Source organism: Lissotriton vulgaris, chromosome 12 (genome assembly GCF_964263255.1).
Source record: "Lissotriton vulgaris chromosome 12, aLisVul1.2, whole genome shotgun sequence".
Lineage (NCBI taxonomy): Eukaryota > Metazoa > Chordata > Amphibia > Caudata > Salamandridae > Lissotriton > Lissotriton vulgaris.
The window spans coordinates 126,210,042-126,234,302 of record NC_141700.1 but is presented as its reverse complement, the minus strand read 5'-3'; the positions used below and the strand labels follow the sequence as shown (position 1 = coordinate 126,234,302).

The window sequence follows — 24,261 nt, the reverse complement described above, 5'->3', positions numbered from 1 at the left end:
TTGACAAGGAGCTTAGGCATAAAACTTCAAAACTCTGAGGAGACACCATTGTCCAACATACAGTAAACTCTGGGGAGAACGAGGGACCACCAAAAGCTTTCTTAAATGTGGATAGCCCCCAGTCGTAGATAAATCCTTGACATCCCTATTTCACGATGCAACACCCAATTCAATTTATCTGAAAATGTAATCTAAATGTACGTATGTGGGGAAGCCATTTCTACAGGCCTTTGCCCCTAGACCCACGTGTAAGATTTAGATTTCTTTAAAAAATTGGACAATTTTCATGTTATCCTTATTTATGGTCAACTCATTGGAGGTATAATATTTACTGACAACTCAAGCTTTCCTTGGAGCCCCGCCTGTGTTAGGTAAACAATTGCGAGGTCATCAGCATACTGGCGGCAAGATATATATCTCCCCCTCCCCCATTTTAGGGGGGAAAGTCTTGGCTTCTGTTCGGACTTGTGGCAGGTCAGCGAGATGTAAGGAATCTAGGGCCAGATGTAGGTAATCTCGATTTACCTACTCTTAAATACCGAATCATACCGATTCGGTATTTAAGAGTAGGTAAATGGGATGTAGGTAATTTCACTTTTGAAATTACCGAATCGGAATGATTCGGTAATTACCGAATCGGTATTTACCAATTCGGTAATTGCCATTGATTCCTATGGGCCTTGAGGCCCATAGGAATCATTGCCAATTACCGAATCGGTAAATACCAATTCGGTAAAATTACCGAATTTGCAAGGGGGACAGGCTGTCACTTTGACACCCTGTTGCACCCCTCAATTGTGCATGGGTGCACATGTTGTTGACATACATGCCCTTAGGGCATGTCTTAGGGCATGTGTGTCTGCAACATGGCACGTTTTTTAAAGCAAAAAAAATGCTTTTTGAAGGGTTTTCAATATTTACCATCAACTTCTAGTTGGTGGTAAATAACGAATTCTTAAACCCTTGTAGCACTGATTACAGTGCTACCTACATGTTAAATTACAGAATCAGTAATTTTACCAATTCACTATTTTACCGAATCGGAAAAATGACAAATTCGGTAAAATTACCGATTCTGTAATTTAACATGCCCCTACATCTCAATATTCAAATACCGGTCGGAAACGGCCGAAAATCGGTATTTTCGGCAGTTTCTGACCGGTATTTGGATACCTACATCTGGCCCAAAGTGTTGCGGCCAACACGCACCCCAATCGCAACCCATTCTCTAAGGTGATTTTCCTTAGTAAAGACCTAGAGAGATCCAGTTCCACCTTCTCACAGATGCCCATGCATGTCAGTCAATTTGGACCATATACTTTTTTGATTTACTAAGTCAAAAGCCGAACGAAAGTCCACAAAGTAACTAAATAACTAAGGTACAAGTGGTTTCCGTCGCCTTCTGACCCATAGCCCATAAGCTGAAGCAATGTTCTAACAACGTAGACTGATCTGGTTTGAAACCACCGTGATCATTTGGAATCGGGTTAAAAAACTCAATCCATTCCTTCACATTCTGTAAAATAGCCTTTGAGTATATATTCTCTCCAACATCCATTAAACTTATCAAACAAAAGCTGTTGGGTCTGCTGGCTCATTTTCTTGTGGACTGATTCGATTACCGTCCCTTCCAGCTAACTGGGAACAGACCTAAACTAGTTATTTGAATAAACACTTTAGTAAAAAAGTGGGCCCATCAGCTAACATCAGATTTTATTAAAAGTACAGGTAAGTTGTCTGGACCGGCTGCTCTCTTCAACTTAAGGGAGGATATTATTTTAGTCAAGGGATTTAGCCTTAGTACATTTAACAAGCTGTTCTCTAGGGAAACCCAGAGGCATTTGCTTAGATGATCAGGAGAACTATAGGGCATATTAACAAGGGCCATATCTCCGCTTTTTTGGCTTTAAAAGCCAAAAAAACGGAGTGAATAATATCGCCCTATTGCCAATGCGGCGCTAACGTGCATTAGCGCATGTTAGCATCCGTATTCCACACGCCTCGCATTGCATCTCTAATGAGAAGCCAAGTAGGCGTTCCCTGCCAAAATTAAAAGGAAAATATCACTAACTGTCCTTCGCCGTATTTACAAGACGGCCCAGGACACACGTAGCGTTACAAAAGCTGCGCTACCCGCCGTTATCGCCAGGAATTAACGTCTAAGAAAATCCTGACCTGCCTATATGTTACATGGGAGGTGGATTGTACGGCTCAATCCACATCTACCTATTAACAAGGATTCCCCTTACGCTGCCGGTGTATCGCTGTATTTTGCCGCTATTGCCGGATTTTTGATCGCAGTGGAGATATGCGTTGATAATAACGCGATATCTCGGCGATAGAATCCAGCGATAGCCAGCATTGTGAGTCGCCTAAGCAAGAAATGCGATAATTATTGCATTTCCTTGATAATTTGCCCCCTCATAAACTAGCTAGGTGAGAGATACAAAACTCCTCCGGAACGTCACAATTTGTCTCTGATAAGGTATAAGTTAACAGCATCATACATGTTGTGCAGGATGGGCACAGCGGGACTTCTGAAGTGCCACCTTTCAGTTGCCTCAGACCCAGACGTTGACTCACTAAGAGCTGCATGAAAAATTAAAACCACTGAAAAATCCAGAAGCCGCTCATTTGATAGAAGGGGGGGACACAAAGCACATGCATATCATGCCTGGAGCACGTCATTCTGCAGTGTTGCATATAAAGCAAACATTGGCAAAGTCAATAGGTCTCACTTATGCGAGATCAATTGGCTTTGTCGATTTTTTTTGCCATGTTGTGCAGCTGATGTGCAACATAGCTGAAAGTAAAAAATAAAGTGCTATGAGGGATACAATGTGGTCAATGCTGACTGAGTCATAGTATAAAAAAATAAACTTTCAGCCATGCTGCACAACAGCTACACTGCTGTAGAACATGTAAACAAAATTGACAAAGCAAATAAATCGAGCAAAGATAAGACCTATTGGCTTTGCCAGTGCTTGTTCCAGCTTACAATGACAAGGAGAAATGAGATATTTATGGCATCTTGTTAATTTTTTCCACTTCTTCAGTAATTATTAAAACGTTAGAATCTTTCTACATGTTTCTACATCTCCTGATATGCTGCATTTAGTTTGAAAAAACTGACTTGTATTAAACTGATTCTAAAATCTTTTTGCAGCAAATGTCTAACAGCTTTTTTGATGTGTTTAATTTTGCAGTAGAGACATTAATTTGTATTCTTCATATTTGCAAGCACGCTGTCTCTTTGATATGAAAGAACTATGTCCAAAGGATTAAAGTGGTTTGTGCGAAAGGTGATGGCGTGACTATTTAATGAATGGGATAAAGTACCCCCTGCCGTATATGATGAGGATACTGCAAGTCACCTCGGAGTTCCATAACCGTATAAAAGAACTCAGCCTTTGGCTTTGTTCCTCAATATGATCCTGGAACGCTTTAGTGATTTTAAATATCCTTATGATGTATGCCAGGGGGTACTTTATCTCATATATCTTTTAATAGATTGGAATATGACAATCTTCTAAAGTGTGAGAACCTATTAAAGTATGCATACACAGTTCAGTGGTGAAATTACCTTTCAAGATGTGAGACGTTATGAAAACCCATGCTTAGCAGAAATAAAGCAGCCTTCTAAAATGTGAGACTCTGTAGGGCCTTTGGTTTAGGTGTCCTAACTTTATTACAACTAAACTGAGAAAAATCCTAATTTTAAGACTTTCGGTATTCACAGAAGGCGTTTAGGAGTCCTAAAGTTAGGAGTCCTAACTTTGCTACTCCTAAACTGAGAAAAATCCTAATTTTAAGACTTTCGGTATTCACAGAAGGCATTTAGGAGTCCTAAAGTTAGGAGTCCTAACTTTACTACTGTTAAGTGTGGCTCAATGGTTGGGGCAGCAGACCCTGATGCAGAGGTCTGGCCTGAGACCAGGGTTCAATTCCCTGCCTCGGCGGGTCTTGGGCTCAAAATTCCACGTACCTGATAATTCTTTCCTCGATGCCTATTCCAATCATGGAGTCCCACTCTGCAACTCTAGGCAATAACTTGCTTAATCTCCACAACAGCCCCCACAATGCTAAGGATGCCTGGCCTCCACCTTGGGGGTGCCCAGGAGTGGACGCCTCACAGGGAAGGCCAGGATGGGTTCCACAGCGGTATTCGTACAAGCGCCTTGAGACCCTTGCAGGTGAGTAGTGCGCTATGCAAGTATCAATTTACAATTTTTAAAACTCCTAAACTGAGAAAAATCCTAACTTTAAGACTTTCAGTATTCACAGGCATTTAGGAGTCCTAAAGTTAGGACTCCTAACTTCTGTGAATACCGAAATGAGTAAGTGAATCTGTGAATACCAAAATGGTAGTAAGTTGAGGATTTTGTCTTAAGTTAGTTCTGTGAATCGGGCCCTTAGAGCCTGACTGAAATGTGAATATTTTCCAAGGTGTGAGACTCCATTAGGTATTCAGTGCAGAAGTTAAACTGCCTTCCAAAGTATGAGGCCCATAAAACCCGAGCTTGGAAGGAGTGATGCTTCTAAAATGTAAGGATCCTTTAAACTAATAGTACATTGACAATGACAGGGATGCAGCTGCCTTCCAAGTGCGAGGCCACATTAATGCCTGAAAGATCATAGTGATTGGCCAAGAGTGAGACTCCACTAAAGTTAAAGAGACCATTGATAACAGTGGGGGTTAGGGTGCCATTAAATCTTGCTTATGCTGTATGGAAAGTATGTGTTAGGTACAGAGGCACTGAGCAGAGGTATGGGGTAAGGACATGCATGTGTATCTTACTGAGAGAGTGTGGTGTACACGTGCCTTGCTGTTCACGTGTCACCGGAGCTTAAGGAGCTGTCTGTCATTCATATGGTTAATTCCCATCTACTCTGCCATAACACTGCCTTTATTGCAAATGTAATATAAACTCTAATAGCCCCAGCATTAAGTCATTGGGCCACAACCCCAAAGATCACAGGTTTTATACTGAGCTAGAACAGTGACCTAAGAATTTTCTTTTTTTTAATAATACATTTTATTTGGTTTTCCTGATGCACTATGGGCCATAAACCTACAAGCACCCGTAGGAAACAAGATGAATCAGGAGTACCATAGTATTTAAACAATTATAACTCCTGCAGGAACTGCAGGTAAAGCAATACAAACACAGTGCAGACAATCCCAGATCCCAGTGATTGTGTAAAAGTTAAATATGAGCTAATGCGGACAGTCACATGATGCGGAATGAAACGTGTAACAAACATTGGTATGAGCGGTAAGTGTTCGATCAGGGGTCTAAAGATGGGAGGGAAGAAGGTCAATCCCTCGGTATGTCACCCAACTAGTCCATATCTTTCTATGATTCCAGGGGAAATCCACGGGCCAGAAACACCGCAATCTCTGCACCCATACATCTGTCTAGTTCAGCTTCCATTGACCCATAGTCGGAGGGGAGACCCCCTTCCACAGTTGGGCTATGTCGCGTTTGGCTACAGTAAGAGCCCAAAAAAGTAAATGTTGTTTGTATTTGTTACCCCGATCCCGTCAGTGCTGTGTAAAAGGAAAAGTCTCGGATCTAGCAGGATCTCTCACGAAAGTATGTCACTAAGGTAAGAAGCCGACCTCCTCCAGAACGGCTGCAACACAGAACAGCTCCAGAGCATGTGTAAAAATGTATCCTCTTCACTCTCACATCTCAAACAGGTAGGGGACTGAATTACCCCCATTTTCCAAATTCAGAATCGGGTGTAATAGGCCCGGTGTACGTACTTGAATTGAATGAGGTGGTAGCGTGTAGACACCTCGGCACTCCGGGGGCTGACTATGGCTTCGGCCCAGTCATCATCTGTCGAATCAGAGTGATCGTCTTGCCATGCTCTCCTAGTTTTATCAAGTGTTGTTCGTGTGTGTGTAGTCAGTGTTTGATATATTTGCCTGATTTTATGAGGCCCCAGGTCTCCCATCAGTAGGCGGCCCTCAAGTGGATGAAATTCAGGTAGGGTTTCGAGAGCATGAATCAGGGGGTCCAGTGCATGACGTAGTTGAAGATATTTATAGAATTGTGTCTTATGTAAGTGACATTCCTCTTGAAACTGTTGAAAGGATTTCAATGTAGTGCCCGGCACCACATCTCCTAACGTAGATATTCCCACCAAGTCCCATTGACGAAATCCCTGCAATACCGTACCTGGGCATAAGTATGTGCCTTGCCACAAAGGGGTTGTTTGGGTTAGGGTCCCGTCCGACCACATTTGCCTCGCCTTGTACTGCCTGAGCTGAATCACAGTTCTACTCGCAGTGGGTAGTACATTGAGATTCCTAAAGCTATATAGGAACTGAAGAAGGGGAACCCCGTCCATTGCCGCATGCTCTAGCGCAAAAGCCGGGTCAGTTGGGGAATTATACCACCATTCATTAATAATTAGGAGGGGAGATGCGGCATAGTATGCGTATACGTCTGCTGCTGCGATCCCCCCACAGTACGTGGATTGTGCGCATGTATGGAGTGCCACTCAGATCGCTTCCTCATTCCACAGGAATATATTGTGACTTAAGATTTTTTATCAATTCGAGGATGAAATACTGAATGGTTAAATAAACTATTAGAGGTTGAATAGTCTATTTTTGGTATAACTGGAAGAATAGGTGATGTTATAATCAGCTATAACCTAAGATAACTGAGGGAATAAAACAAAACAAAGAACCACTGACTTATTTTAACTCACTAGAAGTCGAGCAATGTATTAATTTTATGCTTAGCATAACCGAATGATTATCTAGAGTCACAATCTCTTAATCTACCCTAAAGACTGAGGGACAAGGATTCATAAATTATTTATTTATTTTATTTATTTAATGATATTTATAGAGCGCGTGCAAATACCCGTAGGCGTCTCGGCGCTGGTATGCAATGCTGTGTATCCCTGATCAGCAGATTGGTATCTGGGTTTACTGGTTGAATAACCACGTCTTCAGTTTCTTTCTGAACTGGAGGAGCGTGGAACTTATTTTAATGTGGTTCGGTAAGGAGTTCCAGATTTTAGGGGCTGCGATAGAAAAGAGGCGATCACCCCATGAGACTGTTCTACTTCGTTGAACCACAAGTTGGTTCAGTGAGGAGGACCGAAGTGTTCTAGACGGGTTATAAGGAATTAGTAGTTTTTAATATTAGAATATTTTGTACTGGGTAGCAGTCTGCAATTTATTTAATTTGAAAGTTAGCAAGTTTTTATTGGGTAACATTCCACATTTTATTTAATTTGAAAGTTGTTGTTGCATAAAGAAACATTTATTAATAAAATAAATACTTCATGTGGTAATAGAACAAGATCACTCGTTCTGAAGAATATTTTGGTCTGTTTAATCTTCAGTTTTTACAAAAATAATGTATTAGAAATCTGGGTAAAACTCTCCAGTAAGTCACTGTTCTGCAATGCTACAAATCGCAGGCTCTAAACTAAGCTAGAGCAAAGTAAACATTTGTTAATATAATATATTTTATACAACTGCAATGTTGAAAAAAATCATTTTCAAAAAATGAGTATAACAAGTAAATTGGTATACTCGAATAGAGGCAAAAAGATTGGTTTAAAATTAAATTTCCCATGAATAAAAAATATTTCCCCTCCTGGGTCTGACTGCTTGGTTTCAAACCACAGTTCCTATAAGTTTAGGATATTTCTTCCTCTGAGTCCGACCACATGGAAAAAAACTGGCAGGAAGATCTTAGAAGAGTATAAATAGGCTTATAAAGTTGCTGCTTTCTTTTGCCATGTCTAAGAATGAGGAACTGCTGTAGTTAACTTTGAAGGTAAAAGGGACTTTCTGGTTCTATTTTTAGACTAATCAGATGGACCTTTACCATTTAAAGATAATCGATTTTTTTGTCCTTTTAGATTGATTATCATGGAACTTACCACAAAGTTTGGTCAGTAAGAAATGATTTTCCAGGATTGGGATTTTTACATTGCTCCTCTATTGTGAATTCAGGGTAAGCTAATATGGCTAGTTCATCATTTTTTCCACATAGACTGATATGTTTCAACAATCTTAGAACCTCAATTTGATGATTTAATATATTATAAAATGAATATGCTCGTGGGTTGAAAAAGAAGATACCTGCGAATTTACATAAAGTGGGTGAGTCAGTCTTTTCTTGACTAGTGCCAATATGCTAAATGATTAGGTTTTGAGTGAAACGTTAGTTTGAACATCAAAATGAAAATGGATCTAACAAACTATTGTTGTCATTCATGCATTTAGGTACTATATTAAAATATCAGATCTTAGTTATCCTAGTTAAGCTTGACCATACAGAAATAAATGAACTGTCAATTGATGAATTTAAATAAGTTGGTTTTTTTGCACCGTTTTTCCTGACTTATGAATAGGACTAATCCCCTGACTGCACAACATTTCCATATTAGCATGTTTGTTTCAAAGAAAAGCCTCATAACTTATGAAATACCACTATCTCCTTCACATCATGTTGTAACGAATAATGAAAATTGGTGCTTTACAACATGTCTTATTACCGAAATGTAATTAGAATGATAAGATTTAATGATATTATATTCCACAATCTCTATTTTCTGGTAAATACTGAGAGACAGCCTTAGTTTTGTTTTTGTTACATTAAAAGATATTATATTTATGTGCGTCAGGGGAATTTTTTCATTGGTGTTTTTTATCATTATTTACAGCCCTGATGAAGCGAATTCTTCAGTGAAACACGTCTTGGCTGTTTTTGTGAAGGGATCTGAGTCCACTTACAAATTGATGAAAAAATGATGCACTTTGAAGAATTTTAACTTGAAATTACCAATCAAACAACAGACTTTCAGATGTGAGGTGATCCTTTCTAAAAGATGATAATGGATCAACAAATAATATTGAGTGAATGAACTTTAAGTTACTACGGACCCAATATCTAGTTAGCTCTAATACTAGAGGTCTTGCCATGTCACCAGGGCGTTTCTCCTTTACCTGCTACCAAGGACCTTTGGCTGATCAAAAATTCCCTCCACTTTCCTTTCTGTGTTCTTGGATTTCCTCAGGAATGTTTATGATACTCTAAACCACTTCTGTTTCTGCATTTTCTTTACAAAGAATTGTTCCTTGCACTAAGGAGGTGTGTGTGTTCTTTCCTTTGGGTCCCCTCATATATCTCTTAGTAGCATTCTTGCTTTCCCCAGAAGTCTCTCTGTTCTCACCACACCCCTCCACAATACTCATCTTTACTGACACAATCCCCCTGTTTTTTTGAGAATCCTCTGTGCTTCCCACAAAATTCCAGTCTCCCCATTCCCACTAAATCCTCTCTCTGCACCAGGATCCTCCAAGTTTATCGCCAGTAAGCCGCCATGCTGCTTCAGTACCTACAGCTCCTGGTACTGCTTGGGACAGCTGGGCTCTCGGTGGTCTTCTGGCACCACTCTCTGAGTTGGCAATCAACCGCACAGCAGTGTCTGGCCAAGGTGGGAGGACTGGAGAAGCAGCTGAGCACCTTGCAGAGGCAGCTGCAGAAGCTGGAGCGCCGAGTGGCCGAAGAGACGGTTCGTGCGGACGACATGCAGCGGCGCCTGTCGAACGAGGGAGCTATGCTTGTTGCAGCTCAGGAACAGCTCGACAGGGTCCGAACTTCACTCAATGCCTGCAATGCTGAAAAGGTGGGTGACTGTGCCCCTGGGGAGACTGCACTTTTGTGTCACTAAGAATATGTGGGCTGGGGCCACACTGACTGCTTGTTTAATTGATAATCCGGTTAACAGATCAGTGCACTGCTTCACTTGTAAAAATCAAATCAAAATCAAATCAAAAATACTTTGGGGCATATTAAGATGGCGGACAGACTTTGTGGAAAACGGGACCACCAGCGATCTGAGCGGCGGTCCCGCCATGCACATTATGATGCGCCCGCCACACTGGCGGGCGCATCATGCATTTTTAACATTGCGGCGGGTGGTGCTTTCACCAGCACCCGCCGCAATGTTAAAAATGCATGTTTTGAATTTGCATGCACAAAGCGGCAGGCACCGCGCGGTGCCTGCCGCATTGTGCATGCAAATGCAGGGGGGTACCATAGGTACCCCCCATGTGCACCCCCCACCTCCCCTTCCCCATGGGGGCCTGCAACGGGCCCCCAAAGTAAAGACCGCATGCTTCTCCACGGCGGCAACACTGCAGTGGAAAAGCATAGGACCGCCCTCATTGTAATATGGTTGGCGGTGTCTCGCAGACACCGCCACCATGTAAAAGCACTTTTTCCACTGGTCGCGAAGTCGACCGGCGGAAATGCGGCAGACGGTCTTTCCGTCCACCGCGGACCCCCCAGCCATCCTAATGTAGCCGGTGGTCATTTTGTTGAGGATGGCAGGCGGATTGCCCCCGCCATCCTAATGTACTAGTGTCCTAATTCCAAGAAATACATTCTTGCAGAAAATTTGCACATTACCCAGTTCATAAGTAAATGATCCCAAATGTCATAAAATGAATAGTGCACAGCACTCATTTGTATCAATCTGACTGACACATGACTTCGGCTAATAGCCGGATAAACACTTAAAATTTCCAACGCTAAAAGACAGCAGATGGTCGACAACACAAAGTCCAACATATATTAAGAATTCATTATAAAGACAAAAGATGCTGAACTAACCATTAACTTGTTGCTCTTTTTGCTCTGGTATAACATTGTAAAGTGCAGTGTGCATAGCAGCTTATCACAATCACGTGGGTTCTCTTAATCAATCTTGTTAACAGGTCGAATTTCCCTTCTCAGGCTAGGCCTTGCCAGATCATCCTCTTGATGCAAACAGAACTCAGTTAGATCTTCGAAACAGTCCAGAACATATTAAGACCATTTTAAAAGAAAGATAATAAACAAATAATCAACAGTTTGCAACAAATTACTTGTTAGGTCAAAACACCACTCTGCCATCTTAACTGCGAGCCAGCCTTTATCTTAGATCACTTAGGGCCTAATTTCGATCCGGTTTGGAAAGCATTCCCACCTAGGGTCCAATTACGATGCGGTTAGGAAGGCCTCCTAACGGGATTTTCTCTTTCCAAATCGGATCGTGAACGTGTATTCACGACCGAGGGCCAGATTACGATGCGGTTAGGAACATAGGCTTCCACAGAAATCAATAGGAGTCTAATCAAATCGTAAGTGGAAGCATCCGGATGCATCATACTCGGTCGATCAGACTCTCCCGATCCGAGTCGGTCGGGAATCATTTCCAAACCGATTGGATTGGGAAGATTCCCTAACCGCATAAGAATCAGGCCCTAAGAGGGACAAAGCCTAACCTGAGATGTTATAACTTTTTGCAGGTATTGGCCGATGGCTGTGGCTACATCCTGGTATCTAAGATCACACAGCAATTTTAAGTCCATTTCTCTCAGCTGTATTCCATACTTTTTTAATACAGGTAGGAGAATCAATTTCCTTGCCTCAAGGAAGAGTGAGCAATCCATCAATAGGTGGATCCCTGAATATTTCCTACCCCACATAAAGGGGCATTGGCCATGGCCCTCTTCTACTTTGGTTTTTACCCATGATATTCACCAACCTGAGTCAATTCCTAACCTCAGCCGCAGAATTTAATTCTATAAAGACTTATCATGATTTGCATAGAGATACGGGAAGAAATCCATGCTCTCCTGCACAGTTAAAAAGGGGTTAAATTAACTCTTAACTTTGAGATACAGAAGGTCCTCTTTCCAACTAGTATCAATAGCGCGTTGTCGGAGCGTGCTCTTTATATGACTAACTTGAGCTACTGTCCCTCCCTCAGTGCACAAATCAGGAACTTCCAGGCACTCTAACCTTTCTATCACAGGATTCCTCCTTGTAGAGAAGGTTGCCAGTACCTCTGGTAAAATTAGCACCGACAATTTCTCCCCAGGGACCCCGCTTCTAATCCAGGAATATATCACAAAGCTCCGGCGTCTGCCCGCCCGCTCCAGGCTACTGTTCTCAACTCCCTTCTGAGGGCTTGTATCATTGCATTTTTCGAAAAAACCTAGGAGCCGTTTCAATGAATTACCTTCTAAGCCATCCCAAGCTACCCGCCTATCCATTGCCAACACCTCGGCACCATAAAGAGCCTGAGGTATTAATTTGCAGTGTATCACTTTACCTAGTGGCTCAAAGGTATAGCCAGTGGCTTAACCAACCTTGAGGGGGCCCCCCTGCAGGGTACTCAAAGGGACCCCCTCCGGACTCAATCTAGAGCTCCCCAGCAGAAGTGCGGTGCTGACGGGGCCCCCTGGAGATTGAGGGCCCCCCCGCACAACGGGGGCTGCAGGGGCCTGTGTTACGCCCCTGAGTATAGCTACTAAATTTGAGGTCGAACTTCTTCGGGCTGTTCACTTCGGCTGAAAGTACAAGTCTCCGGGAGACCACATGTTTATCTCACCTCATAGCATGAGAAAATGTCATGCCAGATACTTATACTCACAAACCTGCTCCAACCGCACATCACCTAGGAACCAAGCAAAATTATTTTTCTTTCTAGTGAAAAACAAGGTTTTTCTTTGGAGTTCTAAAGGCGTTAGGTCCATCACCACCAGATCATATGCATAAATTAGGCAGCTGGTATGCTTAGCCCCAATCCTTGGAGGGTAACTGTGCATCTCGCGTAACAGCTGGGGGAGGTCTGCAAAGAACCGACTAAACAGCAGGGTGCTAAACACACTCCTGTCGTAAGCCATTCACAACCGGGACTTTCCTTGACAGGCTTCCTTATCCATACAGATGAACTTGCACTCAATTATCACTGTGCATTTTCACCATAAGGCTTAACAATGCACCAGATATATTCCATTACAGAAGATTCCACCATTCCACACCTCTGTCCACCCTGTTGAATGCCTCTCGGAAGTTAACTAAGCGGCAGCAAAGGCTACCTACCGACTTCATGGACTTCCTTGCGACTCCCTACACCGTGAAGCAGTGGTCTATCGTAGAATGCTTCGGCCTGAAGTCTCCTTGCTCCACCAGGGCAAGTCCTGAGCCAAAAGCCCAAGCGGTAAGGTGTTTTAACAAGGTTTGAGCATAAAGTTTAGATGGAATGTCGAGAAGAAAAATCAACTGATAATTAGCAAGCTGATCTCATTTACCATTTTTGTGAACGGGCTTCACTATTGCTACCTTCCAGGAGACTGGGAAGATGCCTATCATCTAACTTGTAAAAAACAAGTGCAAGTGTGAAAAATGTTTCTTAGGTGGCTGCTGGCACACTTCCACCACTTGAGTAGCTCAGTTCCACTTCCTAGTGCGGGCTATTATTTTATAGGAACCTCCATATATTGTGACCGAAGCAGTACTTTGCTTGTGACTATGGTCAGGGTGCTTAGAACAATCAGCCACAAAACCATTTTTGGCAAAATATTTGAGATTTCTCATGAATACCGAATGGTTAATGCTGGACCGTTCCCATGAAGAACGGGTCAAGACTGATTTGTATATGGCTGGGTCCAAACTGAGGTGGCATAGTGAGAGAAAGAATGATGGGTTGGAAAACTACACCGAGTATTGCCAGTGGTTAGACTTATTGCAAGCCGCCTCCCATCACCTTTTGTGTGTTTCATGTTCCAGCCTAAGCGGCATGGGTATGCCCAGACGTGGGTCCTGTGCTCACTGTGTCACTGGAAGCAAGCCGTACCCAGCTGATGAGCCCATAACTAGGGCTATGTTTGGGTGTTAAACTGTTACTAATGAGTTGCAACCTTTGCCCAGACAGGGATGTACGTCGTTACAACGCATGCTTTTACAACGCATGCCTTTACGACGCAACTTTTACAACGCAAGTCATTACAACGACTTGCGTTGGGGGGCGCTGGATAGTGAATAGTTTAATTTACTATTCCAAATCCAGTCCTGGTGGAGTAGGGAAGGTTTTGGATAGTAAATTAAAACTATTCCCAATCCTAGAGCGCCCCCCAGCGCAAGTCGTTGTAATGACTTGCGTTGTAATGGTTGCGTCGTAAAGGTACTGCGTTGTAAAAGTTGCGTTGTAAACGCTGTTCCCCCAGACAGTGTTCACAAGTGTATAAATTACAAAATATTGAACTAATCATATCAGTAAATATGAAGCAATATGCACCATAATTAGCTTTTTCTTGCCGAATAATTTAGTCACCTCTGTTGCATAATTTGGCCCTCCCCTGCCACATCATTTCAGCGGCCCTGACTATAGAGGATTGTTATCGATTTAAGGCTTTTAATCCCCTTTTTAGTGTTAAACCATATGTTGTGCTTATTCCTGGCCTTATAACTAGCACATTGCAAGCGACTCTCAAGCATCAGCATGTCACAACGTCCAATCCAGAGTTTGCCTGTCCATTCTGGCATTTGTAGGTTTATTTATCCCATTATAAGCCCATGAATGAACACTCAATGTGTTTGCTACTTGTTTTCTTCTAAAGTGCCATGTATGTGTGTGGTGTTTGAATATAGTGAACCAAGCCAAAGGGCAGCAGAGCTGTGTATAGTTGTATTTTGTGCTCACTCTTTGAAAAAACACAACTTTAATTGAACGGCAGGAGGGCTACTGAGTAGAAAGTTTCTGCTGATGTATGCAGTGATCAAAAGTTCTCAGGTTTAAGTCCCATTAGGGGAAGGTTGGGAAATTGAATACCATTACTTTTCTTAAAAGTAACATCTGCTATATTCAGCACTTAGAAATGTCACATTTATGGTGTGAACCCCCATCCAACAAACAGGTTACAATTATTATTTTTCCTTAATAGTAAATGGAAAAGAAATGAAAAAAATATTAACAATTCCATTGGTCTTTCCCTACTAAACTTGTCAATGATTGACAGAAATGGCATGTTTGTGCATGCAATTTTTCATGACCAAAATTTAGCCGAGTGTAAGTTAAATATGTTCCCACTGGAACGTCACTTTCAAACCTCGAGTAGAAGTGTCTCCAGATTAAACTGAAATATCTATTTTACATGACTTGTGCATTGCTCATTCCGTTGGCACAAAATGTCCAGGACAATTGTTAGAAGTTGAAAGTAGGTTAAGACCTGGCCTAAGCATATCAAAGAGAGTTGCAGCTGTTTTAGGATGTTTTTAAACCACCTAAGAAACATATGAGGATACTTTGCACATTTCTTTCATCAAATGGATGCAACTGCTTTTTTCTAGAGTGAAAAGGTGTCACACACAAGCAATTGAAATGTTACTGATAAGCCCACTGAATACATGGAAATGTCACACCTAAGCATACTGAAAACTTGGCAGCTGTGAAAGTATAAACCACCCCCTTGCCCTCTAAAATAACTGGTGGTGGTGCCCACTGGCAACCACTGGCTCAATTAAGTAATGGACCATTGAGCCCAGTATCTGGGTACAGATATCACTCCTGATGGAGATGCCCCATGCAGGGTGAGCTTGGCTCCTTGAGTCAGTCTCAATCTTCAATCAGCTGGGCCTTGTGCGGGTCATCCTGTCATCCTATGCAGTTCCTCTCCAGCACTGCAGGTCACAGCAGCACTGGATTCCAGAAATCCAGGATTGCCCATGCCAAAGAGAGAGAAGCCACCAGCAGAGATTCAACTTTTCCCATTACGTCTGCCCAACACTGATGTGTATGTAGTTTCTCCTCAATGTTCAGATGATTTACAAGTTGTTGACAAGAGAGAGACAGTAATATTTGATGTTTAGAGGCAGCGGGAGGAGGCCATGCTGGGCATAGTGCCAAAAACTGGATGTAAAGGATTTTTTTTCAAAATGTCTGTTTATGATGAGGCCTAAAAAGGCCGAAACCTGTCGGTGGCTACTTGTGCACCCTTCTGCAGGGCGCCTGGCAGTTCGGAATGGACTGTTCCCATGAGGAGAAGGGTCTGTTTGGCTTTGTATGAGGCAAGCTTCTGTCTAGAGTGGCACAGCAGGCAAAAAAACAAGGGGTCGACAAGCTGTCCTGAGTGATTGGCAGTTGTTTCGATGTGAAAGCATTGCTCCCATCAACTTCTATATGCTTGATGCAAACTCAAAATACTCCTGGCCTGGTCAATTGGACCACAGATTTTTTTCCTTAAAAGGAATGCCTTAGTACAGTTGACTATCAACACTGTGTTGTATAATTATTTTGTAATACAGTATGTTTTTTCCCTTAGATGAAACTCAAGCAACAAAAACAGCAGGAGATAAATCAAATCAGGAATGTAAAAGGTGAGATCATAATGTTAGCCTTTATGTAGATTGTGTGAGAGGGGAGCTAGACTGACACTCTTTTACTGTACTTTTTCTGTGCATCTAAAGAAGCTTCCAATGCTCCTGTCCTTACTATGCTGTGTGTGATGGACGCTTGTAGATCTGCTGCCTGTACAAAAACTGTTGCCGGCTGTCTATACCTTACCTTTTTAGTGTGTAATGAAACCTTATACTACTGCTACTTATACTGTACGTGTTATGCGTGTGTGGTTGAGATTCTTGCACAGCAGCTTTTTTGTAAAATCTGTGTGTGAGAGAAGCTTGCAGTTCTGCTGTTTGTTGTACCTGCTGTATGTGTGTATGAGGAAAGCCTGCACAGTTGATGCCTATGCAGCACCTCGTACGCATATGTGATTGAGGCCTGGGCTGTAACTGTTCTGTGAGTGACGCGTGCACTGCTACTGTTAGCATTATTGACAATGTGTACTGGGGACGATTCTTCTGCAGCTGCCTCTTTTATTATTGTTCTGTGTGTGGAGGAAGCTTGCACCGGTTCTGTCCATACTGTAGCTGCTTCCTGTGCAAGAAACACTTGGACTACATTTCCTTATACTATACTAGTTCCGTGAGAGTCTGGGAGAAACCTGCACAGCAGCTTTTCGCTGTAACTGGTGTGTGAGAGAAGCTTGCAGTTCTGCTGTTTGCTGTAGCCGCTGTATGTGTGTGGAAAGCTTGCACAGCTGATGCCTAATTGCACCTCTGATGTGTATGTGATGGAAGCCCAGACGTTACCTGTTGTCTGAGTGAAGCTTGCATTGCTGCTCAGAGGAGTAACATAAAATGATGGAGCCTTCCTGCGGATTGTGAAGAGGGGCCCTAAAGTCTCCCATTTCACAGAAATATTAATTGGCCTTGGTGGGATAGGGCCACCCCTGCTGGGTTGGGGGTCGCTGAGCGGTTGAGACCGCCTGCACCACAGGAGCCACTGGGGCCCGTGGTACACCACTGCTGCTACTGTCAGCACTATATCAGCTCTGGGTGTGACGTGAGTTATTACTGTGGCTCTTATGTAATTGCTCTTTGTGTATGGGAAGCTTGCACCCCAGCTGCCTTCACTGTATTAGTTCTGTGTGTCTGAGATACTTGCATAACTGTTTTTTGCTGTAACAGCTGTGTGTGAGAGATGTTGCAGGTCTGCAGTTTGATGTAACTGCTGTATGTGTGTATGGGAAGCTTGCACCGCTGTTGTCCATACTGTTGTACTACAGCTGCCTTCAATGCATCAGTTCTGTGTGTCTGAGAGACTCCTACAGAACTTTTGTTTGTTGTAACTGCTGTGTGTGACTGAAGCTTGCAGGTCTGCTGTTTGATGTAACTGCTGTATGTGTGTAAGGGAAGCTTGCAAAGCTGTTGTCCATACTGTTGTACCACAGCTGCCTTCAATATGTCATTTCTGTGTGTCTGAGAGACTCCAGCACAACTACTGTTTTCTGTAACTGCTTTGTGTGGGAGAAGCTTGCAGGTCCGCTTTTTGATATTACTGCTTTATGTGTGTAAGTGAAGCTTGCACCACTGTTGTACATACTGTTGTACTACAGCTGCCTTGACTTTATCAGTTCTGTGTGTCTGAGAGATTCCTACAGAACTGTTGTTCGCTGTAACTGCTGTATGTGAGAGAAGCTTGCAGGTCTGATGTTTGATGTAACTGCTGTATGTGAGTATGAGACGCTTGCACAGCTGTTGTCCATGCTGTTGTACTACAGCTGCCTTCACTGTAACAGGTCTGTGTCTCTGAGAGACTCCTGCACAACTGTTGTTCGCTGTAACTTATGTTTGTGAGGGAAGCTTGCAGGTCTGCTGTTTGATTTAACTGCTGTATGTGTGTAAGGGAAGCTTGCAAAGCTGTTGTTCATGCCATTGTACGACAGCTGCCTTGACTGTATCAGTTGTCAGTTGTGTGTGTCTGAGAGACTCCAGCACAACTGTTATTCGCTGTAACTGTTGTATGTGAGAGAAGCTTGCAGGTCCGCTGTTTGATGTAACTGCTGTATGTGTGTATGGGACGCTTGCACTTATGCTGCCTACGCGGTACCTGTTCTGAGCACAAGGAGGCTTGCACAGCTGCCTCATGTGAGTGTGGCTTGCACTGTTGCCTCAAACGATGTTCCTGTGCAGTGAAATCAAGAGACGGGGGCACTACAAGTGTCTGTACTGTGACCATACATTCCAACAAACCCAATTCAGGAGGGAGACTCCTGATTTGGTTAACCCCAAAATGGCTGTATTTTAGGTGTCTCCCACCTAAAATCTCCTTCACTTTAATGTATGTCAATGAGGAAATTAATTTCCCACAATTTGTATTTCTCAAAATCTCCCTATTACCAGCTTCAAAATGTTGGCATGTGTGGCTCTGCCTCACCTGTACATGTAAGAGGGCCAAACACCCCTGCCTGCAGCCTTTGTGGTATATTTTCTGTGTGAGGAAATGTTTCACCTTGGCTGCCCGTGCTGCACCTGTTTTGTTTCAGTGGGAGGCGTGTGCTCTGTTGCCACCAGTGCACTTTGTACTGTGTGTGAGGGAAGCTTGACCTTCTGCTGTCAATAATATGCCTGTGCATAGGTGAGAGGGAAAGGGAGGGGGAGAAAGCGAGAGAGACAAAGAGAGGGAGATAGAGAAGAAAACCTGCAGTGCTGCTGCTGTGTCAGTGCCATTCCTGTGTGCGAAAGAAGCTTGCACTGTTGATGTGCTGCTTCACCTCTGTATGTTTGTGAAGCGTGCACTCCAGCTCCTGGAGAGTTAGGGTGACCAACTGGTATGGGTGCAAATTCAGGACGGCGAGTGTAAACATTCAGGACAAAGGGTCAAAATTCAGGACAAAAATTCAGGACAGGAGGTCAAAATACAGGACAAAACTTCGGGACAAAAGGTAAGTTTTACAGACACGTCAGAGGAGGTCGCACAATAGTATATAAGTAAGTAAATAGGCAACCACCTAAGTACAAGTCAAAATAAGTTTATATTAGGTTGAGACAATCGTTTTCAGTATGCCCGCAGATTGCTACGTTAGACGATTCAAAACGCGCATCTCACTCCAGCAAGTACATTAGTCACCAGACAATGGTGAACCACACCTGAATATAAGTGAGGCCGCTTTTATTGTTGATTGAAAACTACTGGATATACAAGGAACATTGCAGTGCCAGCTCCCAGTAACACCCGCCCCCCTTTCCAGTCTCCCAGGTAAACACCCGATGCCTGGTCTGGCCAGTCTGGCCTTGCTACCCCCTCTAATTGTGGCCCTCATCTTCACATAGACCGTCTCTCATGTGTATTTAATTTCTTTTATAGAGTTACTCATCCCAAGTATGTAGGGCAGGGTGTCGGAGTGTGTTACATCACACACACATTATATAGAGACATTGACTTATATAAACGTGAAAGTCCATGTATAAGAAATGTTACTCAAGATAATGGGTGCTACAAGGTGTAATCATTCTTTCATCTGTCATTCAGTCTTTCACCATTCATTTGGTCCTTCCATCTGTGTGCCCATCTATATCCAAAGATATTTAACCATTTGCAAACCTATTCACCATGTATCCTTCAATCCATCATTTCACTCATCCATCCTTCCATCCACCCTTTCACTCATCCATCCACTTTTTCACCCTATCCATTGTACACTCATCCATCCACTCTTCCACCCATTCATTTATTCACTGATCCATCCAGCCATTTACCCTTTCACCCATCTAGCCATTCTTTCACTTAACCATCCAACTGCCCAGTCACTTATACTTCCACCCATTCACCCTTTCAGTCATTCATCCTCCCTTTCTTTCTCCATCCCCCTTTCACGTATCCAGCCATTCTTAATTCCCACCCACCGATCTACTCATCCATTCATGAATCTATCCATTGACCCTATTACTCATCCATCCTTTCACTCATCCATCCTTTCACTCTTCCATCTGTTCTCTCATCCATCCACCCTTTCACTTCTTCACTCATCTATCCATCCTTTTGTCCATCTACCCCCATTCACTCACTCATCAATCCTTAAATCCACCCTTTCACTCATCCATCCATCCATTCACCCTTTCACTTATCAATTCATCAATCCATCCATCCCTTCACTCATCCATCCACCCATTCACTCCCCCATCATCTACCCTTTCACTCATCCATCCTTTCACTCACCCGTCCACCCTTTTACCCACCCATCTACCCTTCCACCCATACATCAATCTATTTACCTTTTCTCTCATCCATCCTTCCACTCACTCACCCATCCATCATCCTTTCATTCGTTATCTATCCCTTCACCCTTTCATTCATCCTTTCACCTATCCATGCAGCCATTCACCCATTCCTTCTCTTATTTACTCACCCACCTTTTCACATTATGAACTGAGCCTTTGTCTGCAGAGTTGCATGCAGAAGAAGCCCATCTAAGACTTCACCCTTGCTGTAGTTCCTAAAGCAAGGGGTAGGGTGGGTTCACTATGCCCCTGCACATAGGCAATCTGAAAACTTAGAAGTCATGAGTCAAGCATGATGCATGGTGCCAGGACGTGAGGTGACTGTCCCATGGTGTTGTTTCCAGGGCTTTAAGTGGGGTAAAAAAAACTGGGGAGTATCTCCAAAGGGGGTGTTTGATGTAATTAAGGGTGTGGCTTAAAACACCTAGCTAAAATCTGTGCTTAGCATAGTGTTCTGCCCGACTGGTATTATGCTGTTTCTGTCTTTGCATACAGATATATAATACAGCAAGTATCATTACACCAACAGCAAGCCAGGACTATTGGCTTTGTCAATGGTTGTTAGTTGCTTAAAATATAAAAGCAGCAACCATGGCTTTGTTGAATATAATTAAAAAATGCATCAGCTCTAAAATGACGAGACAGTGAAAGAACTATAACCCGTTCTTTTTAACTTGTTTCACAGGCTTCTTTATATTAACTGTATTCTCACGTTGCAGCCTGGGCGTTTTACCTTTTATCCATCTAACAGAATGCCCTGCTGTACAAGGAGGCAGGAGGAGGCCACCACATGCTTTAACAGCCCAGACTGCCCCAGTGCCATTCTGTATGTGGCAATTAGCCGCATACAGAATGATCATAGCGGGCACCGGGCAATCCCCCGGTGCGCCGCAAGGGTGGGGGCCGGTTTTGAGCCTCTGGGGGCCGATTTTGTTACAGGGCCGTTTTTGCAGCATAGCTTAAAAATCGGCCCTGCAACAAAATCGGCAGAAAACCGTCCCTAGCAAAGTGCTCGGCGGCACCTCCAAGCCCCCCGAGTGGGGAGGGGGGGGGGGGGCAAGCACTTTGCCAAGGCCGGTTTTGGTTCCCAGTCCGGCCCTGGCTGTTGTGCTCTAGGAGGAGTGTGAGGCGGCCCCATCAGAGGGCTAAGGCTTCTTGCAGGGGAACAGCGCTGCTCCCTGCAATGGCCATAATTACGGACAAAAGGCGCCCGTAAAAGGGATCCTCACAGACAACGGATGTGAGGTCCAAATTACGGACAGTCTGTGAAATTTACGGACGGTTGGTCACCCTATGGAGAGTATTATTCCTGTGTGTGAGGTAACCTAGCAGTCAGCCACGGCCTGTGCAGGTAAGAGCGATGGGCCAGGTGGGGGTATCATTTGACAGAGGATGGCAAGGGAAAATTAAATAGTTAATTTTCCCTCGTTGTTGTCTGTCGAATTAACCCCCCCCAAAATCCCCCCCCACCTTGCCCCACAGCCTCACCGCCCATCACTCTTACCTGCATGGGCCACGTCTGCATTAGCCCTTACCATACCCAGGGTGTATTTGTGCATTGGAGCCTGGCGCTGCTTGCATGGTACCGGGTGTGATTTTGTGCGCATGGGCGTGTGGTACAACCAAAATAAGGATGACGAATCTTAATGGATGTTCCTTTGGCATGAATAGAATTGAAGATCCAGGAGCTAGAGAAAAATATACGTCAGCTGAAGGACCGGGCACGAGACCAGTGTGGGCGCGTGGTGGCCGGAAGCTTGGTGGAAGCTCGGTAAGTCTAGTTTCGGACCCTAAAGTTCCCATGAGTGAAACGGGATCCTGCCTTACTTCTTGAAAGCACTGACTCTGAACCGGACTTAGCGCCCACCCAGAAAAGGAATTATTTATTAACAACACGGCTACATGCTGAGATTTGATATCCACGTTTAAATGACACTTATTCCCGCCAGCCCAGCAGGGTGCCATGCCCCTAATGCCAGCATGGAAAATTGATCCGCTAGCCCCGTGCTAAGCTGTAAAAAAAAGCTACAATTGGGGTGCAGGGGGCCACTTACTCTACCGAGTCCCTGCGACACTGCACGTGCCACACAGTTGATAGCCACGCCCCTCTAAATACAGGTGGTCACCAAGTTTTGCCATTATTCCATTTTTGGCAGACCAGAACAACTGCCTCGTTAGGCGATTTGCTCCAGGTCACAAGTACTGCCCTTGTTACTTACCTGTAATCTACATTCCAAAACTTTGTGACCAAAACAATTTCCCTCCAGGCCCACTCCCTCAATTTTGTAATATTTCAGGAAGGTGTGAGGAGTTTTTCTGGTTCATACTGGCTAGATCTCTGATCAGAAACCCCTTTAAAGTCAACCCAAGAGGCAGCTACACCTCTTGTGGAACAGCCCTTAAAAATCACCGGTGAAGTAATATTGGATGACTCAAACTACTGAAATTGGTTCTCTACTCCATCTGCGTACAGTAATCCTAGACTCTTTACATCCCTGGATGACACTTCCGAAGTTAACAAGAAGCTTATCTGTTTCCCTGAAGCTCTTGGTCTGATCCAAGTCCATCAAATCTGCCCTCTTCACGTCGGGAGAAGGAATAAGGGTTTGATCATGAGAAGAGGAATTAGGAAAAAAAGAAGGAATACACGTTTCCTGCTCCCTTTGGCCCAAAGAGGGCACCTTTGTTAGGAAACCTGGGTCCTCTCTCAAAATTAATCCAGCTTCCAAAACCTTCAAACTTGGAGCTTTACACAACAAGGTCCCTCATTCACCAGTCCTCCTTGCTGATGAGACTGCCACCAGAAATACCACCATCAATGTGAGCCATTTAAGCTTTACCATAGATAAAGATTTGAAAGGGAAACTTTGCAAAGTATTAAAGACCAAATGTAAATCATGATGGGTTAAAAACACCTGAATCAAAGGTCTGGAGATGGAGAAATGTCTCAGAAGTCTAACAATTTAGGGCCCAATTCCAATCTTGTTAGGAAAGCCCTCCAGACAACTCAGATCCGGAGAGCTTTCTGAACGGCTGGCGCTCTGGGAGTCTGAGCGGCCGATTCCGATGTGTACGTATAGTGACAGACTTGGTTCATTCAGACTCCCATTGAACTCAAGGGAGCATGTGTACCGAACCTGTACACAGGGGTGTCCGCCACACTATGCATGCATGGAAAGAGGGGACCCATGGGTACCCCCCTGCGACCAATTCGGAGGGCCTTGGGTGAGGGGGGCCCCTGCCACAGCCCCCAAAGTCCAATTTCCACAGCCCTTTTGGCCCAGCAAAACCAAGTCGGTCCGGCTGTCAGAATGGTCATCGTACTCGCTCGTTTGGAAGCCGTCCCCATTGAGCTGCACGATTCGGCTCTGAATGACTCGGCCTCACTGATTCGGGTGCCGAAACGATTCAGTCAGTGCAGACGACTTCCTTGCCCCGTATTTGGTCGTTTGAAATGGGGAACGTTTCGGACTGAAACATACACTCCGAGTCACATTTACTTCTTCCGAATCCTGCCTGGAACCCGTTCCGAATGAGATTGGAATCAGGCCCTAGGTCTCCTTTGTCACAAACCTATTCTCCTTGTTTTTAAAAGGCTCTGATAGCCGCCCACAGCGATCTCCACTTTGCCACTGATAAATCCGTATCATAACCATAAAACAGAAACTCAAGTACTGTGCCAATCTCTCAATCAATTGGGGGAGCTCTGTTTCTCTAAACACCAGGTTTGGGAATTCTTCCAATGCCGAGAATATGATTACAATGTGTCTAGAATGCTGAAATACTTAAGCCAAATTATCAGTAACTCCTCTTTTCTTTCGCCAGC

The 24,261-nt window shown here is 43.8% G+C and overlaps 1 protein-coding gene across 1 annotated transcript in view; it reads left to right on the top strand.

The window, feature by feature from the left end:
• The window catches only part of LOC147673615 (uncharacterized), a 51,191-nt gene that overhangs the window by 9,350 nt on the left and 17,580 nt on the right, over positions 1 to 24,261 (top strand). The window contains exons 2-4 of the mRNA XM_086946383.1: positions 8,704 to 9,669; positions 16,136 to 16,190; positions 22,107 to 22,206. Of these exons, the coding sequence (XP_086802509.1) occupies positions 9,364 to 9,669; positions 16,136 to 16,190; positions 22,107 to 22,206 (461 nt within the window). The 5' untranslated portion in view covers positions 8,704 to 9,363. The remainder of the gene's footprint in view (positions 1 to 8,703; positions 9,670 to 16,135; positions 16,191 to 22,106; positions 22,207 to 24,261) is intronic.